Source organism: Mobula birostris, chromosome 13 (genome assembly GCF_030028105.1).
Source record: "Mobula birostris isolate sMobBir1 chromosome 13, sMobBir1.hap1, whole genome shotgun sequence".
NCBI lineage: Eukaryota > Metazoa > Chordata > Chondrichthyes > Myliobatiformes > Myliobatidae > Mobula > Mobula birostris.
Window position 1 is genome coordinate 31,811,364 of NC_092382.1, and position 27,331 is coordinate 31,838,694.

General features: G+C 45.2%; 1 protein-coding gene across 1 annotated transcript; it reads right to left on the bottom strand.

Moving 5' to 3' along the window:
* Window positions 1-1,813: 1,813 nt before the first annotated feature.
* Window positions 1,814-26,607, bottom strand: LOC140208693 (cell adhesion molecule CEACAM5-like). Its single transcript, XM_072277553.1, has 12 exons — window positions 26,530-26,607; window positions 26,010-26,327; window positions 20,727-21,002; window positions 19,258-19,518; window positions 14,823-15,098; window positions 13,354-13,614; window positions 8,382-8,502; window positions 6,982-7,037; window positions 6,518-6,582; window positions 5,285-5,326; window positions 3,837-3,880; window positions 1,814-3,463 (listed from the first exon to the last, which is right to left on the bottom strand). The coding sequence occupies exons 1-12, from the start codon at window positions 26,579-26,581 to the stop codon at window positions 3,460-3,462; spliced, it is 1,776 nt and encodes a 591-aa protein (XP_072133654.1). The 5' UTR covers window positions 26,582-26,607; the 3' UTR covers window positions 1,814-3,459.
* Between the last annotated feature and the right edge of the window lie 724 nt (window positions 26,608-27,331).

Consider the following 27,331-nt stretch of genomic DNA (forward strand, 5'->3'; position numbering starts at 1 on the left):
TCCAATCTCTCAAAGCCTTTCACCATTCGAGAGGTTTTATTGAGGTCACCCCTCATTCTTCTGAACTCGCTGTATACAGGCCCAGGGCCATTGAAAGCTATTCATAGGACAAGCCATTCTACCCTGGAATGACTTCCACACAGCTGCTTTGAACTCTTCATCAGTTTCAGCTCATCGTTTGTCAGACAAACGGCTCAGACCTGCTTACAATGCCACAAGTGAGCTGTCATCAGGGCATTATGAAGTTTTAATATTGCATCTTGCTTTTATATTCGAGTCCTCTTGAAATGAATGCCAACACCTCTTTTACCTTCGTCATCAGAGACTGATCCTGCAAGTCAACCTTTAACGAATCCTGCACAGGGAATCCCAAGTCCCTTTGTACCCCAGTTTTTGTCTTGTATTTTCTTTCCATTTAGGAAACAGTCAACCTTCCATTTCATCCCCCAAAGTGCATGCTTAAACACTTCCGAAAGTACATTCCAACTGCCTCTTTTGACCATTCTCCCAATCTGTCTGAGTCCTTCTTTAGCCTCTCTAATTTCATGTCTCTTCATCTATCTTCCAATCGTCTGCAAACCTTACAACAAAACCATCACTACCCCCATCCCACTCATTGACATCTGACGGAAAGGAATCTTTCCCAACACAGACCCTGTGAAACACCACTCGTCACCGTTTGCCAGTCCGAAAAGGGTTCCCTTATTCCCACCCTTCGTCTCCTTCCCGGACTACGTGTTCCCGTTCTGGGAAACTGCCAAGCGGCCTGCATTATTTCCCGATTTTCTGGAGCTGCTTCGGCGACGAGTGCTTTCGGGGTGAGGCTCTGGGTGTGACCCGATTCCTCGCCGATTTCGCCGACTGAAGCATCTGGGGAGACCGAAATGTCGAGACAGCAGGCGCTGTGCGAGCTACCGGAGGCCTCTCTATTTCTCCCGATGGTGACAGACAGTCCACTGGTCCCAGAGTCAGGGCAGCTCGAATTGACTCAGGTTATCAAATCATTTTGATGTAACTGAGTGGAATTCAAAGCGATCTGCGTGAGATTCAGGGGTACACGCAAAAAGAAAATTATATTCAGGTGGACAGCGGCAAAGTGAATTGTTGAATTCCAACAGTGAGAGAAGACAACACAATCAACTTGAATACTATGGGTTAATGGCTGCAGGAGCCCATACTGATATAATTTGATTCATGTTATCCAAATGAAAGAAAAAAAAATACGGAAAGCACAAATTGGGAGCGGGTGGTAAATACGAGAGGAATTAGTGAGAAGGTGAGAGAAGGAAAAGTGAAATCCAGATTTACATGAAATACCGAGAGTGGTCGGTGCCTTGAACGCACTGTCAGGGGAAGCAGTGAATTGCAGCTTAAGTGTCATTTGGGCATTTACGCGGGGAATGGAAGTGTGCTGATCTCATATCGGCAGATGTATTGTTCTAATCTCACATGATGGTTTTCGTTGGCCGAGGTGCCAGTTCCTATTCACGTCTGTTCCCCACCCCTCGCCACCCCCCAGCCACCTTGAGCTGTACGAACCAAAGAGCAAAGAAAGAAGAAGTTTGAATCCATAATACCCAAAAAAAAAATCAGGTAACTGCGTTACAGTGAAACATAGACACCAGGGAGACTGGTGGAAGAACCAGGGGATGTGAACGGGTTATGGGGTAAATCAGGATTTTTCAAACAGGAAGTGACGTCATAATCTCGGTGTACAGGAACATTGGTAACGGAGGCTGAATCAGTGACTCGGATTGATAATCATTTACTGAGCTAATTCACGCAGAAATCAGGAGGCAACTCAGGGTTTCAGCAAAGTTTTCAGTTTTATTAGGTTTATTATTCAGCCGTAAAGCGCGGAATAGCCTTTCAGCAACCGACGACAAACCCCATTAACAGAGGAGATTTACGAGGACGATGCCTGGGTTGGAGAGCCTGGTCTATGAGAATAGGTTGCGTGACCTCCGCCTTTTCTCCTTGGAGCGACGGAGGATGAGAGGTGACTGAGAGAGGTGTACAAGACGATGACGGTGATTGATCGTGTGGACAGCTGGAGGCTTTTCCCCAGGGTTGAAATGGCTAACACGAGAGAGCATAGCTTTATGGAATTTGGGGGTCGGTACAAGGGGAAGGTCAGAGGTAAGATTTTCACACAGAGAGTGCAGGGTGCGTGGAATGCACTCCCAGCGAAGGCGGATGCAATGGATCTTTAAGTGCAAACACAGAATAATCTGCAGATGCTGGGGTCAAAGCAACACTCAGAGCACGCTGGAAGAACTCAGCAGGTCGGGCAGCCTCCGTGGGAAAGATCGGTCGACGTTTCGGGCCGGAACGTCCCGACGAAGGGTTCCGGCCAGAAACGTCGACCAATCTTTTCCACGGATGCTGCCCGACCTGCTGAGTTCCTCCAGGGTGTTGTGGGGATCTTTTAAGTGTCTGTGAGATCGGCGCATGGAGTTTAGAAACATAGAGGGCTGTGTGGCAGGGTAATTCTGGGCTGTTTCCAGAGTAGGTGCCATGATCGGCACAACATTGTAGGCCGAAGAGCCTGTAATTTGCTGTAGATTTCTATCTTCTATGTTCGATGTTCTAACAGTAACTTAACCACGGGACACTTTACAATGACCAATTAATCTTCACGGACTTTGGATAGGGAGATCTACAGATTTATTACACATGACGCCGGACTTCATCTCCGAACTCGCAATGCTAACAGCACCTGAGTAAAATAGGGTTGATTGAGGCTTAAGAGCAGAGAGACTATGTTATTTGCTGCTTCGCTTGGAAACACTAAAGCTTATTAGGTACTTTCTAGTCCCTGGATAGACACTCCTGCCTTCCATCCTCGTATCCCCACCACTCTGTCCAAATGGGTTTCTGCCTCTGGGACACTAATGGAAGCTGAATACGAGGAGACTGACACAATATTCAGTGGGCGAATACGTATCCCTTGCTCACAGCGAGCTCCGTGACGCTAAGGTTGAAATTAATGGAATTATTCCCACTTGGCCGCTTGTGCCGCTGAACCGGCCTCACGCCAAGTGAATAACGGAGCTATGCTGGGGGTTGAGAGCGAAACACTACGATATTTCATGTTTCTGAGCGTACCAAGTGGTCAGAAAACTATCGGCCCATGATGGGGGTCAGGACGGTATAGAAATTGTATCACACAGCAACGTTGAGAGGGAATATGTTGGTGGCAGTGTGGAGGTGGCAATTACGGGATGAAAGGTCTGGGTTGAGCTGAGAAAACTAAGCTGCTTTGATACTAACGAGTCAAAACCTTCAGTGATATCTTCATCGTGAGGATGTGAAACGCAGAGAGAATCCTCCGGAGACATGGGGAACAATTATACAGAAACAAGGAAAGACATTCTGAACGATGGCTTTTTCCTCGATGGTTGTCCTTCCTCTGTGTCAATTCACCTGCCAACTATCCTCTTCCGTTCACCAGTGACGTCATCTGAGGAAACAACACACCATTTATGTTGACTACGTCAGTAACCCGGAAGTGCTGCTGCTGGTGAGTTTCAATTACGGGGTGATGATTTTCGAATCTGTACCAAACATCATGACAATGCAACCTTGAAAACAACTAGTATATTTCATGTCGCCAGGGGCCCAGGAAATTTGTTCCTTTCAATATCAATATAACGCTGTATGATACCGCCTAATTCGCATCTTTCCCTGTTAAGTGTCACGAAACTGCTAATCACAGTGTAGTATATACATGGACACAACCATGGCACTGCATAGCTCACAGACCTGAAATTAGTAGGTACGTTTCCTTTACAAGTGACACTGTGTATCGTCAGGCCAATATTCCATTCACATACCTCTTCAGATCACTGTAAGCAGATCGGTCCTGCAGCACAAGTCCCTGTTAATGTGAGGAAATCAGCATGATTAGCAGCATTTTGTTATTAAAAGCATTTTGTGATAGAAGAGAACAGCAATAATACTGAAGAATACTTGCGCTTATTTAATAAATTCTGTCTGAAAGTAACACGGAATAGTCAGACCATGATGAAAAGAGGATCAGGGACAGACAGTCATGATCCCCAAGCGAAACATAGAAACATAGAAACATCGAAAATAGGTGCAGGAGTAGGCCATTCGGCCCTTCGAGCCTGCACCGCCATTTATTATGATCATGGCTGATCATCCAACTCAGAACCCTGCACCAGCCTTCCCTCCATACCCCCTGATCGCCGTAGGCACAAGGGCCATATCTAACTCCCTCTTAAATATAGCCAATGAACTGGCTTCAACTGTTTCCTGTGGCAGAAAATTCCACAGATTCACCACTCTCTGTGTGAAGAAGTTTTTCCTAATCTCTGTCCTAAAAGGCTTCCCCCTTATCCTCAAACTGTGACCCCTCGTTCTGGACGTCCCCAACATCGGGAACAATCTTCCTGCATGTAGCCTGTCCGATCCCTTTAGGATTTTATACGTTTCAATCAGATCCCCCCTCAATCTTCTAAATTCCAACGAGTACAAGCCTAGTTCATCCAGTCTTTCTTCATATGGAAGTCCTGCCATCCGAGGAATCAATCTGGTGAACCTTCTTTGTACTCCCTCTATGGCAAGGATGTCTTTCCTCAGATTAGGGGACCAAAACTGCACACAATACTCCAGTTGTTGTCTCACCAAGGCCTTGTACAACTGCAGTAGTACCTCCCTGCTCCTGTACTCAAATCCTCTCGCTATAAATGCCAGCATACCATTCGCCTTTTTCACCGCCTGCTGTACCTGCATGCCCACTTTCAATGACTGGTGTATAATGACACCCAGGTCTCGTTGCACCTCCCAAAAGGGCACATAATCCCTTGTCACCCGCTTCCCTTCCTTCAAGAAGCTCAGAGTGATATTTGCAATTTTCCAATCCTCAGAAACAATTCAATAGTAATCTGTAGCTTGGAATATCAGTACTAATCCTTCTACTACCTCTTCAGCGGCCCACATCAGAATTTTGTGGTGCAGTTAATCTCGTCCATTTCGTCCAGGTGATTTATCTACCTTCGGCCCTTCCAACTTGCCTTTCATCTTCTCATTATAGTGACTGCAACCACTCCCGTGTCCTGACACTGTCACACTGATCGTTTGCTCCACAGCAAAGACTGACACTAATAATTCATGAGTTGATCCGCCATGTCCTTGTCCCCAACTGTTGCCTCTTCGATTTCATTTTCGCTATCGAATGCCTCACTTCAGCGTCTGTCTCTTACTGTGTAAAGTGGAAACAATTACTTCAAGAAGGCATTGACGCAAATGTAGGCCTTACCATATGAGTGGAATTTCCATCATCTGCATTGTCCATTGTGCCCTGGAACGAGAACATGAAGATTTCTATTGAAGCGTTTAACCAAGTGCACAACAATTGTATTCTGACTCTGCACATAAAAAAGGGAGTATCAATTTTCACATTCACTGCTGATTGGAGCATATTGCATCATTCGCCGTTCGACAGACTGCGCGTTTCCGATTCAGTGTCAGGAAAGTACATATTTTCTCTGACACCAGGAACGCTTCCGGACAGCATTAGATGATTTGTAAGCATTCAGCAATAAGGGTAGCATGATGAATGTTATTTGACGAGGAGCTCGCCTACAGAACCAAACATCTTGAGAGATTATTCCTGATCAGAATTTGCACGTCACAGAGAGGGGATATGGACTTGTGTCCTCAGGATGCTGACCGTATTTGCTATTTCTCTAAACGTTCACATAGATCATCGCTAATCACAGTCCGGCAGGTGCAGACCTAACCACCGCTTCCCCTTGTGTCTTTCCCGCTTTGACCGGACATTTAAAGAGGATCCTTCATGAAATATATTCCACTCAGAGTAAGAGCTGTCTTTTTTGCATTGTACAACAATTATGTATTCTGCAGAAACAGCAAATAACTCGGGTGAAGAAGTTCTGCAGGTGCTGGAAATCCGGAATAACGCACACAAAATGCCGGAGGAACCCAGCATTTCAGGTAGCATCAATGAAAATTAATAAACATTCGACGTTTTGGGCCGAAAGCCTTCTGCTGGACTGGAAAGGAAGCAGAAAGGCGCCAGAATTTAAAAAAAAAACAATAAGTGGGGGAGAGGAAGGTTGTCTATGTGGAAGGTGAATGGTGGGCCTGGACAGTGGGGAAGGTAAAGCGCTGAAGGAAAATGAATCCGATTACAGAGGAGACGGGACCATGGTAGAAATCGAAGATGGAGAGTCTCCGGGGAAGTTCATGGACATGTGAAGATAAGAGATAAGAGTCGAGGGCGAAGAATGGAACAAGAGGGAAGTGAACAAAAACACGGGTAGGAAAAGGTCGATGTTCGTTGCTATCTGGTTTGGGTCTACTTAGAGGCGTTGTTCCTCAGTTAACTGGAAATGTGAACCGGTGATCTACATAAATGGCCAATCAGTGCCCAAGGGCCCGATGGACGCTACCGATCACATTACCGATGTTCTTATCTTTCCTTCGCAAAACAATGACTGAGACCATGAACATAATACAAACATCCAACCTGCTCATTCCCTGGGAAATTTTCATAGTTTTGCGATGCGTCCGCAGCGTTTGTATCCAAGGTGCCTGTGGGGGCAAAACAGAATATGTCACAACGGTGAAGAGCAGTAGGGACCGTTGTTAGTGCTGCAGACGTCAATCCGGGCCCCAAACAAAATGCAACCATAGCGTGAGCCACGTCCCATCCAGTTGTCAGAAACACGTAATCTCTTGTACAGAAGACCAGTAACTGAGGGCCTATATTGATCAATATGAAGGGAAATTAAGTCCACTAACCTGCAATTCCATCTCTCCCTGATATTGTAATGTTCAGTTCAAAATTTAAACTTTTTTCACTGGGATACCAAACGATAGGCAAGATAAAACGACCTCCAGCTTGTGTGCGCTATGAGCTTCCATATTTAAATGCAATGTTTAGATTTCCGTGGGCTCAGTAATAGAACAGTTCAAACTGGGTTCACTCACTGTTTTTTCCGGAATTGGTGCTCGTGTCGTGTTTGGATTGCGGTGGATCTTTGATGCTGAATAAACAGAAACAAAGGTCAAAACATGAATTCGGCAGGATGTCACTTTCCTTCACTGATACACCGAATGAGAACGACCCCTATAATTCCATTTGATAATTTCTATTCATTCCTTGATACTGTTCCTGTTATTGGATACCCGATTCCAGTCCTACTCGATCTCAACAACAGTGACCATAATGGGTTATGGATAGAAAACGTTCTGGAATTTCGGACCTCAGCTTTCCAGGAGAAAGTGACACACCTGCATTAATGAACGCAGCCCACTTTCAAACAAATGCTCACACTTCAGGAAAGCCACGTCCACGTACAAGATAATACTGATTCTGTCCACGGATGTCTCCTGATCTGTGGCATAATTCTAGAGTTGCTAATCAATTTTAGCTCCTCCTTGGGTAAAGAGGTTTAAAATGCCAACAGGTGGAGACCGAGCGGTCCCCATTTTCCTTAAACACCGGGGACGTGCGGATTGACCAACTGCTCCACTGTGACTGAAACTGATTGTTATCGACAGGGTAATATTCACTCATAGATCCGTTATCTCACGGAAAAGGACCTCAGTGCCTGGTGAGGATCTACACCAATGCACCGTCCGTGTTCCATTCCTGAACCTTGCACATGAATCGTCACCATTTAATTATCCATTTCCCTCTTAAAGGCCGCAGTTGATCCGCCCTCAGGAGATCTGCAAACAGAGCGCCCCCTGTTCCAGCAGCAAACTGCTGGAAAGCAAACCATTCACCCTGACTTGTAATGCCTGCCTCTTTCATCTAGAGTCTCTAGTCTTTAATCCTGGACTCAGTGATGTGGAAGAGCAACTTCAAACTCACATATGAAACTCTGATGTTTATGAGTTTCAGTATAAACTCCACCTTAAATGCCTTCCAGGAAACAGCTGTCTTCCAAAAGCACAATCTATCCCTGAACCCAGTATCCGCTCTGGTATATTTCTTCTGCACCATTTCTGAATCCTTAGCTTGCCTCCTGTCATATGGTGAGGAGACATGAACAATACATTTTCAATACGGCCAAGAGTTCTGTCCCTGTTAGGTACACATTTCTGACTCCAATAATTGTTGCCACGGTAATAAATCGCAGAACTCTCTGTGCCCTGTGAAGCACTTCCTCATCCTGCATCTCCGCACCCAAAAGGGTCTGTTCATGTCCCCCAACAAATAATGCCTGACTCGCCAGTGCCCTCCAGCTCCAGTTTGTGTAATTTGCTTCAGTCAGCTGTCGCATCGCAAATTCGCGTTCAAAGTTTTCAATGTGTCATTTCTGCAAAAACACCTCCCCCAATTATTGACAGAAGTAGTGATTTTCTGAGAAAAATGCATTTACCCGCCAGTTTTCCTCGCGGTCAACCATCCAGTGATTCCACCGATCAGGCCCACGCCAAGTAAACCAAGCATAATGCCTGCGATTGCGCCAGAGCCGAGGGTAAAAATACCATCTGTTTTAGCTATTAACACACAGAGCAAATTTATAGATTACATCTGCGAAAACTCATCTTTTTCAGTGGCAAATTGATTTTAATAACTATTTGACTATGTAAGTTTGGAATCGATTATTTTGTCCCAGACAGTTCAGATTTGAACGTCGATCCACGCTTTGAAATATTCTGGTCGCCAGTCTGGACATTGAAAATAGATTGTGATCAATAAAACGAGATAAGTTCGCTATCTCCTGTCTGTGACCAAAAGAACAATTGGGTATTTGTTCGGTTTACAATCTAAATAGATTTGAGAATCTTCCAACTCGAAGTGGTTCTTTAATAATTCCTTGCTAAAGCACACCGTCACAGCCCCGGCTATTCTGTCATTTCTGACGGCATTTGCCCCCTATATTATCGGCTATCAGACATGCTGTTCGTTCATGTTTTAAACTTACAACGGCTGCGGACGTAATTTCACCACTTCCGTCACAAAATATTGCCATCCTTTCAATAAACAAATGACAATGGGTGCAAAAGTAGACCATACGGCCCTTCGAGCCTACACCGCCATTCTGAGATCATGGCTGATCAACTACTATCATTACCCGGTTTCTGCCTTGTCCCCATAACCCTTGATTCCCCTATCCATAAGATACCTATCTAGCTCCTTCTTGAAAGCATCCAGACAATTGGCCTCCACTGCCTTCTGAGACAACGCGTTCCACACCTCCACAACTCTCTGGGAGAAGAAGTTCCTCCTCAGCTCTGTCCTAAATGACCTACCCCTTATTCTTAAACCATGCCCTCTGGTACTGGACTCTCCCAGCATCTGGAAAGTATTTCCTACCTCTATCTTGTCCAATCCCTTAATAATCTTATATGTCTCAATCAGATCCCCCTCAATCTCCTTAATTCCAGCGTGTACAAGCCCAGTCTCTCTAACCTCTCTGCGTAAGACAGTCCGGACATCCCAGGAATTAACCTAGTGAACCTACGCTGCACCTCCTCCACAGCCAGAAGGTCCTTCCTTAACCCTGGAGACCAAAACTGCACACAATGCTCCAGGTGTGGTCTCACCAGGGCCCTGTACAAATGCAAAATGATTTCCTTGCTCTTGTACTCCATTCCCTTTGTAATAAAGGCCAACATTCCATTAGCCTTCTTCACTGCCTGCTGCACTTGCTCATTCACCTTCAGAGACTGATGAACAAGTACTCCTAGATCTCTTTGTATTTCTCCCTTACCTAACTCCACACCGTTCAGATAATAATCTGCCTTCCTGTTCTTGCTCCCAAAGTGAATAACCTCACACTTATTCACATTAAACGCCATCTGCTGTCACTTAAGGTGATAAAGTATTCTTCTTTCAGAGTTTCCGCATACTTGGTTTTTCCCTGCAGCAAGTGTGTGCATTATCTATCAGATCACAGTAAAACAAAATTGTACTTGGTTACAGTTCAATTGTTCCCTGGGACATGTGAAAATAAGACACCAGTGTCACTTGCTCTTGAAGCAAGAACTAGAACCATTTCATATCTAACACGTGGCAAAGGAGTGGCGAAGGAGGAAGGGAATGCGAATTATGATCATTGGGCTCTCTTCCAGGGATGTTGCGACCGACACCGAAGGGACGGTTTGCTCCTGAACTGGATTGTCCTTCCGGGATGTTTTATTGTTGTTGTTCGATAGGGTTTAAAGTGGAGTTGCAGGGAGATGGAAATCAGACTGTTACAACGGTACGTGGAGATGCTGTGGAGACAGATATCGGTACGAGCTCAGCTGCTCCGGATTGGGTGTTGTGCAATGAGCCAGAATTGAATTTAAGGGGAAAAAAAAGAACGTTGGCGTAAGTGATCACAACATGATCGAATTCATCCTGAAATTTGAGAAGGAGAAGCTGAAGTCAGTGCGTCAAAAGAAATTAGAGAAGCACTGGAGAGGAGATGGCCAGTTTTAATTGAAAAAGAACACTGGCAGGGATGACGGCAGAGGAGGAAGATATATTCTAAAGGAAACATGGCTAACCGTGGCTAACAAGAGAAGTGAAAGCCAACACATTGTCCAAAAGCAGGATTTATAATGGAACAATTATTAATGGGAAGTTAGATGATTGGGTAGTTTAGGAAGAACAGCATTTAAAACGTTTCTAAACTGTAAATATCTAAGGAAATGGGATGTAGACAAATTATATGTATTAGATAATTGTTCAAAGGACATGAAACAGTTATCCAAAAATAGATTACAAGATCTCATTTACCTTTGGTTTTCCAAAACATATAGACTTGATCCATAATAGAGGGTTAAAAAAGATATAACCGCGCTTTCTAGAATAAATTTATTCAACCCGAAAAAGTTTAGAAATTGAAACCATATTCGTGAAGTATATTTAACTATTGGATTATCCGTTTGTTTATGCAATGTAGAAAGAGCAAAGGGAAGGGAAGTCCCTAAGACAGAACCCAATGAAAACCCTTTTATAGATTTGAATTCAAGATATATCCAATGTGGACTAGAAGTTGTGTCCAATTCTCATGTCCAAATTTTTAAATATCGAATATTAATTGCCTAATAGTAAAATCTAAAGTTCGGCAGTGCCAGCCCACCCTCCCTTTTAGACTTCTGTAAGTATCTTTAAACTAACCCAGGAGTTTTATTCTGCCATATATATGAACAGATTTTAGAATCAACATTATCAATACAAGATTTCGGAAAAAAATTTGGCACCGCTTGAAATAAATATAAGAATTGAGGTAAAATAATCGCCTTGATAGCATTAATCCGATTTAACAGTGACAAAGGCATTGGTGAGCATTTAGTAAGCAGATGTTTAATCTGATCAATTAAAGGCATAACATTAGCTTTAAATAAATCCTTGCGCTGCTTTTTTTTGTAATTTTAACCAGTAAATAAGTGAAATAGTCGGTAAGCAATCTAAACGGTAAACATCCATAAATGGGAACCTGCATATTTAGCGGAAAATTTAAAAAAAAACAAACGTCAGTTAAAAAGTAATTAAGAAGGTAAAGATGAATGCGAAAGTACTCTAGCCAATAATATTAATGACGACAGGCAAAGTGTCTTCACGTACATCAAGAGTGAAAAGAGAAGCGGGAGTGGATATCGGGACGTTGAAGAACGATGGTGGTGAGGTACTAACACACACAAAATGCTGGTGAACGCAACAGGCCAGGCAGCATCTCTAGGAAGAGGTACAGTCGAAGTTTCAGGCCAAGACCCTTCGTCAGGACTCAATGAAGGAAGAGCTAGTAAGAGATTTGAAAGTGGGAGTGGGAGGGGAAGATCCAAAATGATAGGAGAAGACAGGAGGGGGAGGGATGGAGCCAAGAGCTGGGCTGGTGATTGGCAAAAGGGGATACGAGAGGATTATGGGACAGGAGGTCCAGGGAGAAAGACGGGGGGGGGGGTAACCCAGAGGATGGGGAAGGGGTATAGTCAGAGGGACAGAGGGAGAAAAAGGAGAGTGAGAGAAAGAATGTGCGTATAAAAATAAATAACAGATGGGGTACGAGGGGGAGGTGGGGCATTAGCGGAAGTTAGAGAAGTCGATGTTCATGCCATCAGGTTGGAGGCTACCCAGACGGAATATAAGGTGTTGTTCCTCCAACCTGAGTGTGGTTTCATCTTTACAGTAGAGGAGGCCGTGGATAGACATGTCAGAATGGGAATGGGATGTGGAATTAAAATGTGTGGCCACTGGGAGATCCTGCTTTCTCTGGCGGACAGAGTGTAGATGTTCAGCAAAGCGATCTCCCAGTCTGCGGCGGGTCTCGCCAACATATAGAAGGCCAGATCGGGAGCACCGGACGCAGTATATCACCCCGACCAACTCACAGGTGAAGTGTCGCCTCACCTGGCAGGTGAGGTAGTAATGGGGGATAACGAATTGGTGAAAGAACTGAATTAGTATTTTGCATCAGCCCTCACTGCAGAATATACTGGTGATATGTTGAAAGTTCCAAGTATCAGGGGTCATGCAATGTTAGCATGCATTTCAAGGGTTCTAGAATATAAAAGCAAGGATGAAATGCTGCTTTATAAAGCACTGGTGAGACCTCACCTGGAGTATTGTGATCTATTTTTGGATCCTCGTTTTAGAAAGAATGTGATGAAACTGCAGGAGATTCCCCAAAATGATTCCAGCTTTGAACGGCCTTTCAGGAGACGAGAGAGTGAAGGTGCTGGGTCTCTACCCACTGCAATTTAGAAGAATGTGGGGTGACGTCATGGAGACCTACCGAATTGTGAAAGGTCTTAGTAGAGTGGATGTGGAGAGGATGTTTCTCATGTGGGAGAGTTTAATGCCAGAAGGCAAAATCTCTGAATAGAGTGGCGTGCTATTAGAACGGAGACGAAAAGGAATTCATTTCGCCTGAGGGTGGTGAATCTGGGAATTATAATCCATAGGCAGCTATAGAGACCATGTTGTTATGTAAGTTTAAGGCAGAAGCCATGTCGTTACGTAAATATGAACAGAGGACGAATGATTCTTGATTGGTCAGGGCATGAAGGAAGATGCGGAAACGAATGCGATTGTGACTGTGAGGAATGTTGGATCACGAATTATGAAATGGCGGAACAGACTCCATTGGCCAAATGGTCCAATCCTCCTTCCAATGCCTTATGGCTTTATGATCTTAACTGCAGCAAGGTAGTATTTGTAATGCAATCCGCAAGTCAAAACAATTCCGCTTTTCATCTGAATCAATACTGTTATTCATCACTATGCAACATACAACTACATTGATATCGTAGTCAATATTCTGATCGGGTTCAGGCATTTAGTTCAGATACGCCGGCCTGACTGCACCAACATCATTAATTAAATGACCTCAAGAAAGGGAGAAACAGACTGCCTACCGAGCACATTGATTTGCGTGGTTGAGGTATTGTTCCTGTTTGTAACAGTGTTATAGGCCTCACAAGTGTAGTTTCCCGTCTGGCAGACAGAGATGTTGTCGAGGATGAGAACCTGCCCACTTTGTGGGTGGGCACCGTTCAGTCGCCATTTCAATTCAGCAACTGGCCGCGACTGTGTCAAACATGTTAACCTTATGGTGCTTCCGGCAACGTGAAGAGAGGAGTTCGGTTGAGTGATGATATATGGACGGTCCGGTCCGTCTAAAACAAATGGACAAAACGGATTGACAGAAAATTACACAGGAAATACATCAGAGTTTCTCAGCGTAAGAGGAGGAACAGCCCATCACCGTTGAAAGTGCTCCTGTACACCAGCGAATGCATTTTTCTGGAAGACACGCGCTGTAAGTAGGATAGGAGAGTCGGGGAACAGTGTCAGATCATCCCCAGACCCGCTTCCTTCTCCAAACTGGAGACAATGCACGCCAGACATAAGCGTATTCTTTTGCATAACTTCTCTAGGTGTGGGGTTTGTGGAAAATAATTCAGGAAAACCTTTCCAAACAAAATAGCCGACGTCTCTCTGCGGTGCTAAAGTAAGACAGCTTGGAGTGTAGGTACAGTCACTAATGTAATCAGGGTTCGGGCAGAATCTCACGTGGGCGTACACCATACTGTCACGTCACTGACCTTGCATGTAATTATAGGAACTCTCCAATTTACAGCGTGTATGGACGGGCCCATTTTCAGATTCAATATTCTATGTTCAGTCTCTATCATAAGTCGAGGGATAGAGATTAAGAGTCGCGATGTAATGATGCACCTCTGCAAAACTCTGGTTAGGCCACACTGGGAGTACTGCGTCCAGTTCTGGTCGCCTCACTACAGGAAGGATGCGGAAGTATTGGAAAGGGTACAGAGGAGATTTACCAGGATGCTGCCTGGTTTGGAGAGTATGCATTATGATGAGAGATTAAGGGAGCTAGGGCTTTATTCTTTGGAGAGAAGGAGGATGAGAGGGGGCATGATAGAGGTATACAACTTATTAAGAGGAACGGATAGAGTGGATAGGCACCCCACCCAAATTTCATGTAGATCACAATTGCCTTTGAACTGTGGTGATTGGAAAATCTAAAAACGCATCGTGAAGACACTTGTAGGACAGAGCAGTTTATCCTGCACATTTCTTTCATCTGCAGTGCAGAAGTGAACCGACGATGTGGTAGTTTCATCCCGACGCAATGCGACTCGGATTTGAGGTTGGAAATTCAAAATTTCAATTTTAATTCACCAGCGCCCGAGACAGACTCGAATCCGTCTCCCAATCAACTGTTCAGTTACTTCGGTGCTTGCCTGTAGTTGTTTATTTCTAGGGTAACATTCACTGATATAATCCCACTCTCCCGGAACCCCGTATCCAGCAGGACTTGTAAAATGATATGTAATTACCGGAGACTCGGGTTACTTACAGTAGACATCGAGATGAAACGGGGCGCTTGTCGAGCTGTTTATCAAGTTACTTGCTCTGCAGGTGAAATTTTCGTCTGTCCGTCGCACTCCTGAAACAGCGAGTGTGCTGTTATCGGCACTCAGTTCAAACCTGCCACCGGGAATTATCGGGCTGTTCTCCTTAAGCCACAGGTAAGAGACTTCCGTGCCTCTTGCGAAGCAGGTTATCGCGACGCTGTCACTGTACTCTATCAGTCTGGTGGCATTAGATGTTACGGTGACATTGGAAACAGGTTCTGTTAAAACATAGGCGATTGGTTAGTGCTCAGATCAGCAATATAATCTGGAAGTTTATAGATCCCGTTCCGTATCTGAAAACGAAATCAAATATTTATCATTCCATAATAAGTTAACATTAAACAATAATTCCATTTGATGGTCATAAGGTTTGAGATGAAAACACTGGAGCTGAGACACGTCTCTTCATTCCTCATTCTCCGCTCACTCAGAGCCAGTATTCTGAAATCCTCTCCCTTCAGGCTTATCCATGGCGTGATAGGTCATCGCAGAGGCCCTTCGGCCCATTTTCCTTCATGATGACCAGGATGTCTCCCTGAACTATTCCCATTTGCCAGCGACTGGACCGTGTACAAACTGTTATATCCTTTTACAATCTAAATGATTTCTGAACATTAAAGTTGCACGCACCCCCAGCATTCCCTCCGGCAGTTCCTAACACTTACGAAACACAGGTTGCATGAAGATGTCGCTATTTGGGTCCCTTTTAAATTGTACCTCACTCGGTATCAATCTATTTTCTTCACTTTAGACTCATCATGCTGAGACATACGTGAACATCGAGATAAGCTGTTCCCCTCGTGCTTTTTAGTCTCCTCTATATGGCCATGCAACGGCCTCCCACCCTCCCAGATGAAGATCTCGATCGAACAAGACGTCTAACGCCAAAACATGCCCATTCTGTTTGCATCCTTATGAATACTTCCTGCACCGTTTGCAGGTTAATTGAGTTCTTCTCATTCTGTCTAAAGATGAATGTTTGGCTTTATGATCATGAAAAGATAAAATAAAATATGCAGGCTGTCGACTCCGTCTATGACTCGCACAATCTTATTGCCCGTGCTCTCTGACTCAGGCAGCATTCTTGTCAGCCACCTCTGCGCCGTCTCTAATGCCTCCACAAGCTTCTTATAGAACGAAACTTTCCCATTTTAAATAGTGAAACATTATCTAGTCACCAGCCCTGCTGGACCTCATTTCTCTGGAGAGGGGATAGGAAGATATTTGCCATTGGTCTCCTCACTCTCTGAATAGGAGTGTGGATTTATCCACTTTATTGATCTTCAGGAGAGCCAATACTCCTAGCTCCATTTTGAGTTCTCTGCCAGTTTATTTCGTAAACTATTAAAAAAATCAAGAATCATTTTTTTGCTTTAGCTTCCAAATCTTTACATTTTGTCTTCCTGGGTAAATTCACTGCTGTCTCGTCATTTAAAGAGCTCTGATAGTCAGACGCTTGTCCTTCCTTCTACTGGAACAAACGTCCTGTCTATTGTGCACTGGGCAGTTGGTGCTTAAGGAGTTCCACGTGGCAGGTGTGGACGTCCCTAAAGTCAGCTGTTTAAAATAACTCTCCAGAGTTCCCGCCTAATGGAGTCATAATTGAAATTGATCAAATTTAATTTAATTTCTCCCGCAATGTCGACACCGTACCTCATCGATTGCTATCTTAAAACTGAAGGAATTCTGATCATTCTGAGATCTTGTAGCATATGTACGTTACGGAAAAATGTGCAGAAGGTCGGATATTGGGTAATTGTGTTCCATTTATCACGATGAGTGGGAAGCTCCAGCTGGGAAACCCCCGGCCAGAGAGCGTGTTTTCAGTTACAGGAACAGTATTTAAGGGATTTCTAAGAGATAACCTCGACCATCATTCTGATAGTCAAGGCTTGATCGCGAATGGTCAGTGTGGTAATTCTGCGGGTCTGACAAAACGTTTGGATTTGCTGGGGTCCGGTGTAGGTAGAACAGTGGATTTTGTCTACATGGTCTTCAGTAAGGCCTTTAACAAGGTTCCACATGACAAATTCATCTGCGTTAGGGGGACAGCGATACACGATAAGAGGGAGAGGTTTAAAAGAGGTCTAAGGAAAGGTAACACAGACGGTAATAAGCACCTGGAATGAGCTCCCTGATGAAGTTGTCAAGCTGAACACAGCTGCAACTTTTAAGACGAACTTCGATAAACAATTGGAACGGAATGGTTTGGAATGTAATTGACCGAACGCAGCAACTGCGAATACCAAGGAGATGCAGGGGTCGGCATTGACATGTTGGGCCGAAGGGACTGTTTCCTTCCTGTTTTAATCTGCGACGCCATGGCGTTTTGAAATTTCATTTTCCAAAAACAAACCCGACAAAAATGTCAAACCAATGGAGCTCGTGAAGGAGGAAGAAGGAAACAATTCACTTCAGGCAAGGGTGACTTGGCAATGAGAAAGATGATGCATAATCACTGGCAAACACAGGACAGAAATACTGACAACAGTTTCTCAAATCATCCAGATAAACCATCGCTACTGAAATGATCCAAAGTTCAGTGTTAGTGTTAATGTTTTGGAGCCAATGGAAATTGTTTCACACAAAACGGAACAGGTATAAATTGGGAACAACAGGAATTCTGCAGATGCTGGAAATTTAAGCAACACACATAAAAGTTGCTGGTGAACGCAGCAGGCCAGGCAGCATCTCTATGAAGAGGTGCAGTCGACGTTTCAGGCCGAGACCCTTCGTCAGGACTAACTGAAGGAAGAGTGAGTAAGGGATTTGAAAGTGGGAGGGGCAGGGGGAGATCCAAAATGATAGGAGAAAACAGGAGGGGGAGGGATGGAGCCAAGAGCTGGACAGGTGATAGGCAAAAGGGATACGAGAGGATCATGGGACAGGAGGTCCGGGAAGGAAGACAAGGAGGTGGGGGGGGGGGAAGACCCAGAGGATGGGCAAGGGGTATATTCAGAGGGACAGAGGGAGAAAAAGGAGAGTGAGAGAAAGAATGTGTGTATAAAAATAAGTAACAGATGGGGTACGAGGGGGAGGTGGGGCATTAGCGGTAGTTAGAGAAGTCGATGTTCATGCCATCGGGTTGGAGGCTACCCAGACGGAATATAAGGTATTGTTCCTCCAACCTGAGTGTGGCTTCATCTTTACAGTAGAGGAGGCCGTGGATAGAAATGTCAGAATGTGAATGGGATGTGGAATTAAAATGTGTGGCCATTGGGCATTCCTGCTTTCTCTGGCGGACAGAGCGTAGGTGTTCAGCAAAACGATCTCCCAGTCTGCGGCGGGTCTCGCCAATATATAAGAGGCCAGATCGGGAGCACCGGATGCAGTATATCACCCCGACCGACTCACAGGTGAAGTGTCGCCTCACCTGGCAGGTGAGGTAGTAATGGGGGATAACGAATTGGTGAAAGAACTGAATTAGTATTTTGCATCAGCCTTCACCGCAGAATATACTGGTGATATGTTGAAAGTTCCAAGTATCAGGGGTCATGCAATGTTAGCATGCATTTCAAGGGTTCTAGAATATAAAAGCAAGGATGAAATGCTGCTTTATAAAGCACTGGTGAGACCTCACCTGGAGTATTGTGATCTATTTTTGGATCCTCGTTTTAGAAAGAATGTGATGAAACTGCAGGAGATTCCCCAAAATGATTCCAGCTTTGAACGGCCTTTCAGGAGACGAGAGAGTGAAGGTGCTGGGCCTCTACCCACTGCAATTTAGAAGAATATGGGGTGACGTCATGGAGACCTACCGAATTGTGAAAGGCCTTAGTAGAGTGGATGTGGAGAGGATGTTTCTCATGTGGGAGAGTTTAATACCAGAAGGCAAAATCTCTGAATAGAGTGGCGTGCTTTTAGAACGGAGACGAAAAGGAATTCATTTCGCCTGAGGGTGGTGAATCTGGGAATTATAATCCATAGGCAGCTATAGAGACCATGTTGTTATGCAAGTTTAAGGCAGAAGCCATGTCGTTACGTAAATATGAACAGAGGATGAATGATTCTTGATTGGTCAGGGCATGAAGGAAGATGCGGAAACGAATGCGATTGTGACTGTGAGGAATGTTGGATCACGAATTATGAAATGGCGGAACAGACTCCATTGGCCAAATGGTCCAATCCTCCTTCCAATACCTTATGGCTTTATGATCTTAACTGCAGCAAGGTAGTATTTGTAATGCAATCCGCAAGTCAAAACAATTCCGCTTTTCATCTGAATCAATACTGTTATTCATCACTATGCAACATCGTGGATTGATATCGTAGTCAATATTCTGATCGGGTTCAGGCATTTAGTTCAGACACGCCGGCCTGACTGCACCAACATCATTAATTAAATGACCTCAAGAAAGGGAGAAACAGACTGCCTACCGAACACTTTGATTTGCGTGGTTGAGGTATTGTTCCTGTTTGTAACATCGTTATAGGCCTCACAAGTGTAGTTTCCCGTCTGGCTGACAGAGATGTTGTCGAGGTTGAGAACCTGCCCACTTTGTGGGTGGGCACCGTTCAGTCGCCATTTCAATTCAGCAACTGGCCGCGACTGTGTCAAACATGTTAACCTTATGGTGCTTCCGGCAACGTGAAGAGAGGAGTTCGGTTGAGTGATGATATATGGACGGTCCGGTCCGTCTAAAACAAATGGACAAAACGGATTGACAGAAAATTACACAGGAAATACATCAGAGTTTCTCAGCGTAAGAGGAGGAACAGCCCATCACCATTGAAAGTGCTCCTGTACACCAGCGAATGCATTTTTCTGGAAGACACGCGCTGTAAGTAGGATAGGAGAGTCGGGGAACAGTGTCAGATCATCCCCAGACCCGCTTCCTTCTCCAAACTGGAGACAATGCACGCCAGACATAAGCGTATTCTTTTGCATAACTTCTCTAGGTGTGGGGTTTGTGGAAAATAATTCAGGAAAACCTTTCCAAACAAAATAGCCGACGTCTCTCTGCGGTGCTAAAGTAAGACAGCTTGGAGTGTAGGTACAATCACTAATGTAATCAGGGTTCGGGCAGAATCTCACGTGGGCGTACACCATACTGTCACGTCACTGACCTTGCATGTAATTATAGGAACTCTCCAATTTACAGCGTGTATGGACGGGCCCATTTTCAGATTCAATATTCTATGTTCAGTCTCTATCATAAGTCGAGGGATAGAGATTAAGAGTCGCGATGTAATGATGCACCTCTGCAAAACTCTGGTTAGGCCACACTGGGAGTACTGCGTCCAGTTCTGGTTGCCTCACTATAGGAAGGATGCGGAAGTATTGGAAAGGGTACAGAGGAGATTTACCAGGATGCTGCCTGGTTTGGAGAGTATGCATTATGATGAGAGATTAAGGGAGCTAGGGCTTTATTCTTTGGAGAGAAGGAGGATGAGAGGGGGCATGATAGAGGTATACAACTTATTAAGAGGAACGGATAGAGTGGATAGGCACCCCACCCAAATTTCATGTAGATCACAATTGCCTTTGAACTGTGGTGATTGGAAAATCTAAAAACGCATCGTGAAGACACTTGTAGGACAGAGCAGTTTATCCTGCACATTTCTTTCATCTGCAGTGCAGAAGTGAACCGACGATGTGGTAGTTTCATCCCGACGCAATGCGACTCGGATTTGAGGTTGGAAATTCAAAATTTCAATTTTAATTCACCAGCGCCCGAGACAGACTCGAATCCGTCTCCCAATCAACTGTTCAGTTACTTCGGTGCTTGCCTGTAGTTGTTTATTTCTAGGGTAACATTCACTGATATAATCCCACTCTCCCGGAACCCCGTATCCAGCAGGACTTGTAAAATGATATGTAATTACCGGAGACTCGGGTTACTTACAGTAGACATCGAGATGAAACGGGGCGCTTGTCGAGCTGTTTATCAAGTTACTTGCTCTGCAGGTGAAATTTTCGTCTGTCCGTCGCACTCCTGAAACAGCGAGTGTGCTGTTATCGGCACTCAGTTCAAACCTGCCACCGGGAATTATCGGGCTGTTCTCCTTAAGCCACAGGTAAGAGACTTCCGTGCCTCTTGCGAAGCAGGTTATCGCGACGCTGTCACTGTACTCTATCAGTCTGGTGGCATTAGATGTTACGGTGACATTGGAAACAGGTTCTGTTAAAACATAGGCGATTGGTTAGTGCTCAGATCAGCAATATAATCTGGAAGTTTATAGATCCCGTTCCGTATCTGAAAACGAAATCAAATATTTATCATTCCATAATAAGTTAACATTAAACAATAATTCCATTTGATGGTCATAAGGTTTGAGATGAAAACACTGGAGCTGAGACACGTCTCTTCATTCCTCATTCTCCGCTCACTCAGAGCCAGTATTCTGAAATCCTCTCCCTTCAGGCTTATCCATGGCGTGATAGATCATCTCAGAGGCCCTTCGGCCGATTTCCTTCATGATGACCAGGATGTCTCCCTGAACTATTCCCATTTGCCTGCGACTGGACCGTGTACAAGCTGTTATATCCTTTTACAATCTAAATGATTTCTGAACATTAAAGTTGCACGCACCCCCAGCATTCCCTCCGGCAGTTCCTAACACTTACGAAACACAGGTTGCATGAAGATGTCGCTATTTGGGTCCCTTTTAAATTGTACCTCACTCGGTATCAATCTATTTTCTTCACTTTAGACCCATCATGCTGAGACATACGTGAACATCGAGATAAGCTGTTCCCCTCGTGCTTTTTAGTCTCCTCTATATGGTCATGCAACGGCCTCCCACCCTCCCAGATGAAGATCTCGATCGAACAAGACGTCTAACGCCAAAACATGCCCATTCTGTTTGCATCCTTATGAATACTTTCTGCACCGTTTGCAGGTTAATTGAGTTCTTCTCATTCTGTCTAAAGATGAATGTTTGGCTTTATGATCATGAAAAGATAAAATAAAATATGCAGGCTGTCGACTCCGTCTATGACTCGCACAATCTTATTGCCCGTGCTCTCTGACTCAGGCAGCATCCTTGTCAGCCACCTCTGCGCCGTCTCTAATGCCTCCACAAGCTTCTTATAGAACGAAACTTTCCCATTTTAAATAGTGAAACATTATCCGGTCACCAGCCCTCCGGGACCTCATTTCTCTGGAGAGGGGATAGGAAGATATTTGCCATTGGTCTCTTCACTCTCTGAATAGGAGTGTGGATTTATTCACTTTATTGATCTTCAGGAGAGCCAATACTCCTAGCTCCATTTTGAGTTCTCTGCCAGTTTATTTCGTAAACTATTAAAAAAATCAAGAATCATTTTTTTGCTTTAGCTTCCAAATCTTTACATTTTGTCTTCCTGGGTAAATTCACTGCTGTCTCGTCATTTAAAGAGCTCTGATAGTCAGACGCTTGTCCTTCCTTCTACTGGAACAAACGTCCTGTCTATTGTGCACTGGGCAGTTGGTGCTTAAGGAGTTCCACGTGGCAGGTGTGGACGTCCCTAAAGTCAACTGTTTAAAATAACTCTCCAGAGTTCCCGCCTAATGGAGTCATAATTGAAATTGATCAAATTTAATTTAATTTCTCCCGCAATGTCGACACCGTACCTCATCGATTGCTATCTTAAAACTGAAGGAATTCTGATCATTCTGAGATCTTGTAGCATATGTACGTTACGGAAAAATGTGCAGAAGGTCGGATATTGGGTAATTGTGTTCCATTTATCACGATGAGTGGGAAGCTCAAGCTGGGAAACCCCCGGCCAGAGAGCGTGTTTTCAGTTACAGGAACAGTATTTAAGGGATTTCTAAGAGATAACCTCGACCATCATTCTGATAGTCAAGGCTTGATCGCGAATGGTCAGTGTGGTAATTCTGCGGGTCTGACAAAACGTTTGGATTTGCTGGGATTCGGTGTAGCTAGAACAGTGGATTTTGTCTACATGGTCTTCAGTAAGGCCTTTAACAAGGTTCCACATGACAAATTCATCTGCGTTAGGGGGACAGCGATACACGATAAGAGGGAGAGGTTTAAAAGAGGTCTAAGGAAAGGTAACACAGACGGTAATAAGCACCTGGAATGAGCTCCCTGATGAAGTTGTCCAGCTGAACACAGCTGCAACATTTAAGACGAACTTCGATAAACAATTGGAACGGAATGGTTTGGAATGTAATTGACCGAACGCAGCAACTGCGAATACCAAGGAGATGCAGGGGTCGGCATTGACATGTTGGGCCGAAGGGACTGTTTCCTTCCTGTTTTAATCTGCGACGCCATGGCGTTTTGAAATTTCATTTTTCCAAAACAAACCCGACAAAAATGTCAAATCAATGGAGCTCGTGAAGGAGGAAGAAGGAAACAATTCACTTCAGGCAAGGGTGACTTGGCAATGAGAAAGATGATGCATAATCACTGGCAAACACAGGACAGAAATACTGACGACAGTTTCTCAAATCATCCAGAGAAACTATCGCTACTGAAATGATCCAAAGTTCAGTGTTAGTGTTAATGTTTTGGAGCCAATGGAAATTGTTTCACACAAAACGGAACAGGTATAATTTGGGAACAACAGGAATTCTGCAGATGCTGGAAATTCAAGCAACACACATAAAAGTTGCTGGTGAACGCAGCAGGCCAGGCAGTATCTGTATGAAGAGGTTCAGTCGACATTTCAGGCCGAGACCCTTCGTCAGGACTAACTGAAGGAAGAGTGAGTAAGGGATTTGAAAGTGGGAGGGGCAGGGGGAGATCCAAAATGATAGGAGAAAACAGGAGGGGGAGGGATGGAGTCAAGAGCTGGACAGGTGATAAGCAAAAGGGATACGAGAGGATCATGGGACAGGAGGTCCGGGAAGAAAGACAAGGAGGTGGGGGGGGAAGACCCAGAGGATGGGCAAGGGGTATATTCAGAGGGATAGAGGGAGAAAAAGGAGAGTGAGAGAAAGAATGTATGTATAAAAATAAGTAACAGATGGGGTACGAGGGGGAGGTGGGGCATTAGCGGTAGTTAGAGAAGTCGATGTTCATGCCATCAGGTTGGAGGCTACCCAGACGGAATATAAGGTATTGTTCCTCCAACCTGAGTGTGGCTTCATCTTTACAGTAGAGGAGGCCGTGGATAGAAATGTCAGAATGTGAATGGGATGTGGAATTAAAATGTGTGGCCATTGGGAGATCTTGCTTTCTCCAGCGGACAGAGCGTAGGTGTTCAGCAAAACGATCTCCCAGTCTGCGGCGGGTCTCGCCAATATATAAGAGGCCAGATCGGGAGCACCGGACGCAGTATATCACCCCAGTCGACTCACAGGTGAAGTGTTGCCTCATTTGGAAGGACTGTTTGTGGCCCTGAATGGTGGTAAGGGAGGAAGTGTAAGGGCATGTGTAACACTTGTTCCGCTTACAAGGCTAAGTGCCAGGAGGGAGATCAGTGGGGAGGGATGGGGGAGGGGGGGGGGACGAATGGACAAGGGAGTTGTGCCGGGAGCGATCCTTGCGGAATGCAGAGAAATTGGGGGAGGGAAAGATGTGCTTAGTGGTGGAATCCCGTTGGAGGTGGCGGAAGTTATGGAGAATAATATGTTGGACCCGGAAGCTGGTGGAGTGGTAGGTGAGGACCAGGGGAACCCTATTCCTAGTCGGGTGGCGGGAGGATGGAGTGAGAGCAGATATACGTGAAAAGGGGGAGATGCGTTTAAGAGCAGAGTTGATAGTGGAGGAAGGGAAGCCCCTTTCTTTAAAAAAGGAAGACTTCTCCCTCGTCCTAGAATGAAAAGCCTCATCCTGAGAGCAGATGCGGCGGAGACGGAGGAATTGCGAGAAGGGGATGGCATTTTTGCAAGAGACAGGATGAGGAGAGGAATAGTCCAGATAGCTGTGAGAGTCAGTAGGTTTATAGTAGACACCAGTGGATAAGCTGTCTCCAGAGACAGAGACAGAAAGATCTAGAAAGGGGAGGGAGGTGTCCGAAATGGACCAGGTAAACTTGAGGGCAGGGTGAAAGTTGGAGGCAAAGTTAATAAAGTCAAGGTGCTCTGCATGCGTGCAGGAAGCAGCGCCAATGCAGTCGTCGATGTAGCGAAGGAAAAGTGGGGGGCAGATACCAGAATAGACACGGAACATCGATTGTTCCGCAAAGCCAACAAAAAGGCAGGCATAGCTAGGACGCATACGGGTGCCCATAGCTACACCTTTAGTTTGGAGGAAGTGGGAGGAGCCAAAGGAGAAATTATTAAGAGTAAGGACTAATTCCGCTAGACAGAGTAGGGTGGTGGTAGAGGGGAACTGATTAGGTCTGGAAACCAACAAGAAGCGTAGAGCTTTGCGACCTTCCTGATGGGGGATGGAAGTATATAGGGAGTGGACATCCATGGTGAAAATAAAGCGGTGGGCGCCAGGGAACATAAAATTCGCGGCCTGGTATGAGAAAAATCAATGCCTTTGAATGGAAAATCCTATAAAAAGTAGTGGTCACGGCCCAGTTCATCACCGGTAAAGCCCTCCCAAGCACTGAGTGCATCTACATGAACGGCTGTCGGATGAAAACATAATTTGCCCTGAAATATCCTCACCACCCAGGACATGCTATTTTCGCGATGCTGACATCAGGTAGAAGGTACAAGAACCTGAGGACTCGCACCACCACGTTCAGGAACAGTTACAACCATTCAGCCATCAGGCTCTAGAACAAAGCGGATAACTACACCCACTGGCCATCCAGTGACATGTTCCCACAACCAATGATCTCAGTTTAAGGACCCTTACCCCGTGATTTCATGTCCTGAGTATTTATGACTATTTATTTATATTTGTATTTGCACTGTATGTTGTCTTGTCCACTCCCGTGGACTGTTCATTGATCCTGTTGTAGTTACTAATCTACAGCTTTACTGGGCCGGGTGAGAGTTGAACAGTCCGCAAATTGGGACCGGCAGGGTGCGCTAGAGGCGAGGTTCACCACCCACAGCCACCGATCATAGCCGAACGTTGTCCGAGAGGATCTTCAAACTAAATCTAATGCAGATCTGTGTTGTTCCCTCGGTAGAATTTTTTTTTTTCATTCAGAAACAATGGGTCATCCAACAACTACAAGTACAGGTCATATTGTATTCTGTCGCCACAGGAATAAAAATGAATGTTATAGTCCGAGATTGCATGACTCTGTAAAGCTTTGTCTCACTTACCAATAACACGCAGAAAGATGGTCGCTGAGGTTCGGGAGCCATTAGTTGGAACGATAGTCACACGGTATTCCCCATTGTCCGACATGTTCAACGACTTCAGCAGAAGCGACCCATTGGAGATGAATACATAAGCCCGCGATGTGTAGGCCTTGTCAACGGTCACGGTCTGGTTGATCCACTGGGCGATTGTTTCCCCGTTAAAACTCCAGTTTCCACTGATGACATTGCCCGACGGCCGCACTGAAAAGAGCGCATTTCCCCCGACTGTGACACTTAATTGGCTGCGCTCAACGAAAATGGTAAACTGCTGAGACTCACCTGACAGAGAGAAAATCGTATGAGGGAAAAGCGACAGACACGGATAAAATCGAGAACTGCACGTATCTCAATCTGTACAAATACCAGGGGTCTCGACATAGCTCAGTAAGGTCGACCCTTATAACCCTGATTTTCATGACTCCAACCACCCGCCACTCTGATGATTATCCGACCACTGACTGTTCGAGAGAGTGACCCTCACCCGCCGTTATGCAGAGACAGAGAACGAGCGCTGCGAAGGGCAGTCCCGACATCCCGACAGAGAGCAGCGCCGATCTCTGTTACACTCGGAGGCTGAGCCGCACTTCCGGGTTTGCGCGGCAGATAATTGGATTCTGACGTCACAAGCGGCAGCGCTGATTGGATCAGAGAATCTGTACTCTGCTCAGATCTGAATCAAACCTTGTGTGCTGTTCCCCAACTATCTGCTGCTATGTTGAATCCGATTATGATCTCAAAGGTAGTTTCTCTCACCCGGCGACATGAAGTGATAAAGAGAGAGTAAACTGAACGTTATCCACGCGATCACGAGAGAGCAGCGACTATCTCTGTTGCATTCGTGGACTCAGCCGCATTTCTCGGCCTCCGTGCCAGATCCCGAGAATCCACTGTGTGAAAAACGGGAGCTGATTGGATCGCAGAGCCAGAAGATGGAGATTGAAGGAACCTAAAACGCTGAGAACACACACTAATCCTCACTGGAGGGTCGGCGGCGATTCGGGCCAGCAGCTGTAAGCTCCTTCTCAGAGAATCTCTGCCTGGCGTCTCATGTTTATACATTCACACAGGAAAGCACGTCATCGGCTGAATCCTATTAGATGACTGAAGAGATCTGGTATTGGTGTGTCACCAAGACTGGGAAGTGGAGAGCATTCTGACTGTGGTCATCGCCGTCTGGTGTGCAGGCTCCGATGCACAGGATCGACAAAGATTGCAGAGGGTTGTATATACAATCACATCCATCACAGTACAAGCCCCGCCATAATCCAATCCGTCTATAAAAG

Excerpts from the sequence above, each read along its gene's own strand:
- LOC140208693 (XM_072277553.1), bottom strand. The coding sequence starts at position 26,581 with ATGTCGGGACTGCCCTTCGCAGCGCTCGTTCTCTGTCTCTGCATAACG. Across the intron at positions 13,615-14,822 it reads GTTTCATCTCGATGTCTACT|ACGGACCGGACCGTCCATAT; the intron begins GTAAGTAACCCG and ends CATTTGTTTTAG. Across the intron at positions 5,327-6,517 it reads ATTTCCCAGGGAATGAGCAG|GGCACAATGGACAATGCAGA; the intron begins GTTGGATGTTTG and ends TTCTCGTTCCAG.